Source organism: Andrographis paniculata, unplaced genomic scaffold (genome assembly GCF_009805555.1).
Source record: "Andrographis paniculata isolate CXL003 unplaced genomic scaffold, ASM980555v1 Contig64END, whole genome shotgun sequence".
NCBI classification, from domain to species: Eukaryota; Viridiplantae; Streptophyta; class Magnoliopsida; order Lamiales; family Acanthaceae; genus Andrographis; species Andrographis paniculata.
In genome coordinates, this window is record NW_026137600.1 from 1242036 (window position 1) to 1250858 (window position 8823).

The 8823-nt window shown below is 30.1% G+C and overlaps 2 protein-coding genes across 2 annotated transcripts; one reads left to right on the plus strand and one right to left on the minus strand.

Annotated features, from left to right (window-relative positions):
- Positions 1-2363: 2363 nt before the first annotated feature.
- Positions 2364-3452, minus strand: LOC127261673 (mitogen-activated protein kinase kinase kinase 18-like). Its single transcript, XM_051289968.1, has one exon. The coding sequence runs from the start codon at positions 3450-3452 to the stop codon at positions 2364-2366; it is 1089 nt and encodes a 362-aa protein (XP_051145925.1).
- A 2418-nt stretch (positions 3453-5870) lies between these two features.
- LOC127261777 (homocysteine S-methyltransferase 1) lies at positions 5871-8198 on the plus strand. The gene is made up of 7 exons (XM_051290175.1): positions 5871-6257; positions 6380-6436; positions 6520-6725; positions 6857-6986; positions 7082-7285; positions 7674-7745; positions 7826-8198. The coding sequence occupies exons 1-7, from the start codon at positions 6090-6092 to the stop codon at positions 7964-7966; spliced, it is 978 nt and encodes a 325-aa protein (XP_051146132.1). The 5' UTR covers positions 5871-6089; the 3' UTR covers positions 7967-8198.
- The last annotated feature ends 625 nt before the right edge of the window (positions 8199-8823 follow it).

Genomic DNA, 8823 nt, shown 5'->3' on the forward strand with positions numbered 1-8823 from the left:
ATGGATACTTTTTTTTGGGACGGAGGGAGTATAAATATACTTTAAAATAATAGAAAGTGAACGAAAAAACTATAATGTACGGGCCAAGGCCCAAAGGCAATAAAAGCCCAACAATAAAAAACATGGATGCACCAAGAGCCATTTAATTTCATGAAATAGATCTTTTATATAAATTATGTAAATAGAATTGTGATGATATATAGTTTAACTAAAAAAAATAACGTTTGATAAAATTATACTCCATCAGTCCCACATATTTTGGGCCTATAGCGTATATATGATAATTTAGGTAAAGTATAATTAGTAGGTAATTAAAAAATGTATTAGTAAATATAATTATTATTTAATAAAAATAATTATAAATTAAGATAAAGATAAATAAATAGTTTAATTAAGATTAAAAAAATTATAAAATTTAAATTTAAAATGTGATTAAAGTGGATAATCATATTTCAAAAAAAAAAGAAAATGACAAATTATGTGGGACTGAGAGAGTATAATATAATTATTTTAAAATATGATTAAAGTGAATAATCATTAGGATATTTAAGGACTTTTTTTTGTTGATTTTATAAATGACTTTTGCTTTTTCGTACTTTTCATTGATTTTTTTTTTTTTTTTTTCCGATTTATATGGATTTATTTTATGATAATTATGATATATATAATGAGATCGAAAATAATTTTTGATCAATCTTTAAATTAAAATATAAACATATGCGCATATCTTAATTATTCTTCATGTAATAATTAAATAATTTAACTTGTTGAAAATTTACACTTTTTTCTTTTGTCCAAAATTTGCATCTTAATCCTTAAATTTTCTATAAATATGCACATAGCATGCGCACACAATTAAATTCAAATCGTTTATGAAAAAAAAAAAAAAAAATCACAATTTTTATCCACGCAAATAATAGAATCAATAACATCATTATTTAATAATTTGAAACACTAAAATAATAATAATAAAAATAAATTATGTTAACTTAATTAATAGAAAATAAAAGAAATAAACCATCCGGTTAACTCACAAATAGTATGTCCGATATAAATATAAACATGAATTATATTAATATAAATAATATACTAATGTAATAATATTGTATTTTAATATTCAAATAATAACAGTCATATATATATATATATACTACTCCCTCCGTCCTAGGTACTATGTCCATGTTGTTGTTTCTGTTCGTCCCACATTTCATATCACTTTTATTTTTTGGAAAATGATTACACACTTTAATCTCATTTTAAACTTTTTAATGTATATTTTTAAATTTTAATTAAACTAATTAATTATTTTAATCTTAATTTATAATTATTTATATTATAGAATAATTATTTTTATTAATACATTTTTAATTATCTATTAATTATACCCCTTAAAAAATACGGTGTCTACAGTGTAGCAGACACAGCATATGAGACGGAGGGAGTATTTTTTATTTATTATTTTTTTGACAATTTTATTAATTTTTATTTTTTTTAAAATAAATACTTTTATCTATATTTAAAACTCTACATCTATTATAAAATTAGTTTATGGTAATTATAAATAAATAAAAAAATATTTTTTATTTACTTGTATTATACTCTCTCCGTCCAAGATATTTTGGGATTATTAGTGTAGATACGAGAATTTAGGTAAAATATAATTAATTGGTAATTAAGAAATGTATTAGTAAAAATAATTATTATTTAGTAAAAATAATTATAAATTAAGATTAAAATTAAGATAAGTAAATAATCTAATTAGAAAATTATAAAATTTAAAATTTAAAATGTGAATAAAATACATAATTATATTTTCAAATATAGAAAGGACAAATTATGTGAGACAGACGAAATCAGAGACAAGGTATGTGAGATGAAGGGAGTAAAATTTTTTATTCTTTTACAAAGTGATATTCATATTACATGTATTTTTTATTACGATATAATTTTTAAAATTTAAATACAAATTTAAATTTTTTTGTTCATATATATCAAATTTATTTTAAAATTATAAATATTGTTAATTATAAAATAATAATAATAATAATAATTAACTAATTAAATATTATTTCTTTAAATCTCGCGTCACTAATAATATTATTTCTTTAAATCGTCCTTACACAAATCAACGATTAATTCAGTCGATCGAGTCAGTAGAGTCATTACACACACACAGCAAATTAAACAACTTAGAACGTACAGATTTAATTCGATACCCTAATAAATAAACAAATAACATGTCTAAATCTTGTGTGCTGTACAAACATGAACAAAAACCTGCTCTATCCATGTATGTACATATATATATATATATGTATGTATGTATGTATCTATTTTGTGTGTATCTATCACCATCTCCATTCTCAAGTATGGCTTCTTACAGTGACCCAACCCTCATTACACTTATCATCAAATTCCGTCGCAATTTCTCCGCATTTCACAACTCCTTTCATCTCCATAACACACCTCCCTCTAACTGCCTCTATTCTCTTCAAAAACTCATCTTCTTCTTCTCCGTCGTCGTCGTAATCCGGACCGTTCAAAACGCTCGTCGGCGATCTTGCGTCGTCCAACGCATTCGTAATTTTTTTCTCGGCGAGAAACGGATGGTCGAGAAGCTTCCGGCACGTCCATCGGCTCCGCGGATCCCTTTCGAGACATTTCGACAAAAAATCCAATCCTTCGGGCGAAAAATTCCGCGGGAAATCGGGGACGTTGTTCCCTTTCGCGATCTTGATCATCGCAGCCGTCGGATTCGCCTCGTCGCCCCCCCAAGGGGGCCTTCCTGTCGCCATTTCGACGACGGCGCATCCCACCGACCAAATATCCGCGGAAAAATCGATCGTTTCGTTCCTCAAAACCTCGGGGGCCATCCAAAGAGGGGTCCCCCCGGTTCCGGCGTCGCGAGGCTTCGACAAGGACGACGGCATTTTCGACGCGTCGGATGTTAGCCTCGTGGCGCATCCGAAATCGGCCAATTTTACGGCGCCGGACGCCGCGACGAGCACGTTCTTGCACTTGATGTCGCAATGTACGATCCCGTTTCCGTGGAGGTACTCGAGGCCTCGGAGGATCCCGCGAGTGTAGAGACGGATAAGCCTCTCGTCGAGCATTCCGCCGAAGTTTTGCACGACGTCGGACAAGCTTCCTCCGGCCATGTACTCGAAGAAAACGTTGTAGTCGGCGCCGTTACCGGTTTTCGATACGGGTACGTCTTTCCCGATGAATTTGACGATGTACGGAGAATCGAGGTTCGAAAGAATGTCGGCCTCGTGCTCGAGGGAGGAGATTCCGGCTTCCGATTTGGCAGATTTCGCCGCAAAAAGCGCTCCGGTGACACTGTCGATGGCGAGATTAACGTTACCGAACGATCCCGAACCGATCAATTTGCCCTTAAACCATTGATCATTTTGCGGAGGGGAAGAGGAAGTACAACGACTCTTTACGGCCATCTTTTCCTCTTCCTCTCCTTTTTCTAATTATTTCTTCTTCTTGTCCTTGTAGTCACCAGAATTTAAATAAAATATTTAAATTCTGGTGAAAGTAACAACAAAATTAAAAAGAATGGAAAAAAAAACTAAAACTAAAAATTAAGGAGAAAAAATTATGTACGGAGGAATTATATTCCCTCTATGATATGATAGGATATTATTACAATAATTTATATATTTTACAAAAATATATTCTAACAACTAATCGAATATCTGGACAATAATATTAAAACTATGTCCGGAGATAGAGCGGCTTCCATGGAAATGGAACACCGCTCTTGTAAACGTTGTTATTTTATTCTATTGTCTGCAAGACTGATAAAAAGTAAAAAACAAAAAGTAAATATAAAAAATAAAAAATAAAATAAAATAAGATAAGATAAAACGAGTATTTCTTCTTGAAATGTATATATATATATGAAATGGTCGGAGTGGTGATCCAAGAATGTTGGAATTCTTGTGGCTAATAAACAAAATCAAATAAAGTAATATACTTATTTTAGTTTATTAAGGGTGCGTTTGTTGGAGAGATTTTGTGGGATTTCTACTGTTCTCACAAAATTTTTTCTCTAAAAATATTAAATCAAATATTTATTTTTTATTTTTTATATTATACTTAAAATTAATTTTACATTCAAAACATCGCATCAATTCTTATTTATATTACATCATACAACTATTCAAATTTAAAATTTTTACTATTCAAATCCAAATCCAAAATCCAAACCCCCAAACCACCACACCCTAAATATATATATATATATATATTTCATATCTTACATTTAAATTTATACTTATTTTATTATATTGGTATATATATATATATAATTTCATATCTTACATTCAATTTATAGCCACAATATTGCACGTAATATTTATCTAGGAATAGCATTTTTAATTTTTTTTTAAATTTATATATATATATTTCAAATTGTTTTGGGAGAATATATAGATTTTACATTTGAGGTGATCAATGGCGTAATATTTCAATTTTATTTTATCTATTTTGTTTCGAAATACGAACAAAATTTGTGTTTAATTCGAAACAGTCTAACAAATTAGATTTATTTTTAATTTTCTTGTTTTTGAATTGTTTGTTTTTCCAACTTATACAAATTTAATTATTCCTCTTTAATTGCAGTTTTCATCGTTTTTATTAATAAAATTATACTCCATCTTTGATCGACAAACTTACTCATCATTCTTATTATTATTATTATTATTATTTTGCCATTATTTGTTAATATTATTATTTTCCATTAAACACTTTTATCCTGACTTTTGCAAGTTTTCTTCTTATTATTATTATTATTATTATTACTACGTCCCATATATTTTGAGTCTATTACTGTAGATACGAGAATTTAGGTAAAGTATAATTAGTAGTTAATTAAAAAGTATATTAGTAAAAATAATTATAGATTAAGATAAGTAAATAGTTTAATTAAGATAAAAAAAATTATAAAATTTAAAATTTAAAGTATGATGGAAGGGGATGATCATATTTCCAAAAAAAGAAAAACACAAGTTATATGGACAGACAAAATTTATTTGGGACTGATAAAGTAATATTTTGGCCAAAATTACTGTGGAATTACTGTTGACCTGGGTTTAGACGCCAAACTGAGCCAACAATAGTTGTACCCGACAAGCTCTGGCCATTGCATAGAGCTATCCTTTTTTTTATTTATTTAAATTATAAATATAAATATAAATTTTTTATAATATGTATAATTTAATAAAATATTTTGTAGAAAAATTAATTTTATTATAATACAGATAAATAAAAACTTAAATATATATATATGTAAATATAATATAAAATTATAATTAAATTATACAAATTAATACGTATTTATATTATTATATTTTTTACTCATCAAATCATTCATATCAAAACTTTCGAAACTTCCAATCAAACATAAATACAAAAGAAATATCAAAATTGAAACTCAAACTCAAAATTCAGATAAAAATCAAATCCAAACTCAAATTTTCCCAAATTCACGTAAAGAAACAAAACCTAGGGGTCTGTTTATTTGGGAGATTGAATTGGATTTATACTATTCATCTAAATTTTTTTTCCCAAAACATCAAATCAAACACATATTTTTCATTTTTTATATTATACTGAAAATCAATTTTACATTCGAAACATCACATCATCAACTATTTATATCACATCATAAAACTATTCAAATTTAAAATATTTACTATTCAAATCTACCTCAAAAACCAAACCTCCTAACAAACACACACACCCTGAGAGTTTTTTATATAAAAAAAAAAAAAAAAAAAAGTGAAATGAAAACATTAAACAAAAAACAAACTATAAATATAAATAAATAAACACGGTCGATATACGCGTCCAGAATTGAAATTGTCGTTGGGGGGAAGTCGAAGAAAACGTGGAGAGTCAGAGTGTACGCCAACTAACAAGAACCAGGAATCCGTCCAAGTTCATTCTTCACTTGTACCGTACGCCATTCCATTTTCCCTCAGCTCCATCCAGTTCTTCACCAACTCCAACCCTTTTCAATCCCTCATTTTCAAATTTCACCCCCAAATTTTTGTTTCTATTTCGTTCATTCATTAGTTATGGGAGTGGAAACTGGAAATGTGTTGGAAAATCTCATCAGAAGCTCCGGCGGTTGCGCCGTCGTCGACGGCGGTTTCGCCACCCAGCTCGAGAGTCACGGCGCCTCCATTAACGATCCTCTTTGGAGCGCTCTTTGCCTCCTCAGAGATCCCGACCTAATCAAGCGTGTAAGCATTTGCAGTTTATGCTTTCGATTCACTTTCAGTTTTCAATTCAGTTTATGCTTTCGATTCCTCTCTAATGGCGGTCGGAACACTCATCCTCGTCCTTTTCGGTAAATTCAATTCAGGTGCATTTGGAGTTCCTTGAATCTGGCGCAGATGTAATTTTAACGTCATCGTATCAGGTTAATTGCATCTTCCGAAACCTAAAAAATTCATTAGATGTTGAATTACGCATTTCAAATGTTACTGTTATCCCTTCGAACAGGCAACTCTGCCTGGATTTCAATCGAAGGGACTGTCTATTGAAGAAGCAGAATCACTGCTTAAAAAAAGTGTCGAAATCGCCATTGAAGTTCGCGACAAGTTTTGGAACTCAATAAAGGCTAAATCAAGCCATGATCACAACATACCTCTGGTTGCTGCCTCCATTGGCAGCTACGGTGCATATCTAGCAGATGGATCTGAATACCGGTCCGTATATTATATATATAACCTTCCTTTGATAATCTGTTTGTTTAGTCAATTTTTTACCATTTACATGTTATTGAGAAGAAATTGAATCTTACCATTGCATTTCAATTTCATAATTCTCATCTCTGCAGTGGGGATTATGGAACCAATGTGAATCTCGTGAAGCTGAAAGACTTCCATCGCCGCAGGCTGCAAATTCTCTTGCAAGCACAGCCCGATTTTCTAGCATTCGAGACGATTCCAAACAAATTAGAGACTCAGGTCTGCAAACAAGACCTCCAAAACCAGTCCATTTCAATGATTTCATCTCATTCGATTTAGCTTAGACAATGTGGCTGATCTTGGCACTGTTTCAGGCTATTGTTGAGCTTCTAGATGAAGAAGACTCTCAGATTCCGTCGTGGATTTGTTTCAGTTCAGTCGACGGTGCAAATACTCCCTCGGGGGAGAGCTTCGAGGAATGCCTTAATGTGATCAATCAAAGCAGCAGAGTATGTGCAGTTGGGATAAACTGTGCTCCACCCCATTTTGTTCTAAACCTTATCCATATATTCAAGGAGGTAATGAAATTTAATTATTCGAATTTCGTTTGGATTAGGGTTCTAATTAGTCCTATTCGAATATAGTTTAACAACACATGCTAACTAACACCTATATAGATTGTTAATATGTGTTATTTTATACTCCCACTGTATCTAGGCACGAAGTAAAAATGGGAATTGTGATAAATTTATTAAAAAGTTATCAAATATGAGTTAAGTGTCGAAAAAGAAAAATTGGGACGAGTATTTTGGACGGGTGGAGTATATTTGATGGGTTAATATAGTTTGTGTGCTGAGATCAATTATAGTATGGGTCTGTTCATATATTGTATTTATTATATTAATATATACTTTGTCTTGTCGATTTATATCTCATGTGTTATTGGTATATATATTCTTTTTGCAGTTTACAAATAAGACAATTGTCGTGTACCCCAATAGTGGAGAGATTTGGGATGGCATTGCTAAGAGATGGGTGGTTAGTTGTACTTTTGTAACCGAATTTTTAGATTTTTTTCCGCGCCCATCTTGAATGGGAAAATATATTTGTGTTGGCAGCCATCGATGTGCTTTGATGATGGAGATTTTGTTGTGCTTGTGACAAAATGGCGAGACGCCGGTGCCAAACTCATCGGGGGTTGTTGTAGAACCACGCCTTCAACGATTCGAGCAATTTCTCAAGCTTTGAAATCCGGTTAGTATCGACGTTTATAAATTAGAACGTAATCCGTTAGATCTATTCTTATAATGTTTTGATTATTATTGGGAAGTTGTTGCACAATGTTAGGCACGCATAAAATATAAAAATATTATATTCTTTTATTATAAACAGTATGTGCATTTTGTAATAAAGACATGCGTTATTTGTTCATAATTACACCGTATATTGTATAATACTATATCAGGTGCTAAAATCTATTATTGCATGTGTTTTGTGAAATTATATCATGTGTTTTTGTATTATATTTGCATTATATTAATATAAATAATGTATTATCAATAATAATATTATGCGTTGTTTATTAGCACATTGCAGCTGCGGCAGATATAGTTCATAATAAAATAAAATAGGCAGCAGGTACATATTGTAGTATGTGCCTTTAAATTATATTGGGTGTGTTTGTTTGGGGGTTTGGATTTTGAGTTGAGATTTGAATAGTAAAAATTTTGAATTTGAGTAGTTGTATGATGTGATATAAATAGGTGTTGATGTGATGTTTTGAATGTAAAATTGATTTTTAGTATAATATAAAAAATAAAAATTAGGTATTTGATTTGATGTTTTTGGGGGAAAAAATGGGATGAATAGTAGAAATCTAATCCAATCCCCCGAACAAACACACCCTTGATGTTCTGAATAGGATAATCACTCTGGTGTTAATTATCCCATTTCAGCACCCTAATTTATCATTTAAATTAAGGATGTGTTTGTTTAGTAAAATTGTTTAAAAATATATTTTTTTATATTAGGTATAGAAAATTGTATAAGCAATATAAAAATAATGAATGCATATAATATATTAATTTTTTTAGAAATATGTTTACTTTTTTTTTTT

Bases quoted from the DNA above. Each gene is read 5' to 3' on its own strand.
- LOC127261673 (XM_051289968.1), bottom strand. From the start codon at position 3,452: ATGGCCGTAAAGAGTCGTTGTACTTCCTCTTCCCCTCCGCAAAATGAT.
- LOC127261777 (XM_051290175.1), top strand. From the start codon at position 6,090: ATGGGAGTGGAAACTGGAAATGTGTTGGAAAATCTCATCAGAAGCTCC. The intron at 6,258-6,379 runs GTAAGCATTTGC...AATTCAATTCAG, and splicing joins ATCCCGACCTAATCAAGCGT to GTGCATTTGGAGTTCCTTGA. The intron at 6,987-7,081 runs GTCTGCAAACAA...GCACTGTTTCAG, and splicing joins CAAACAAATTAGAGACTCAG to GCTATTGTTGAGCTTCTAGA.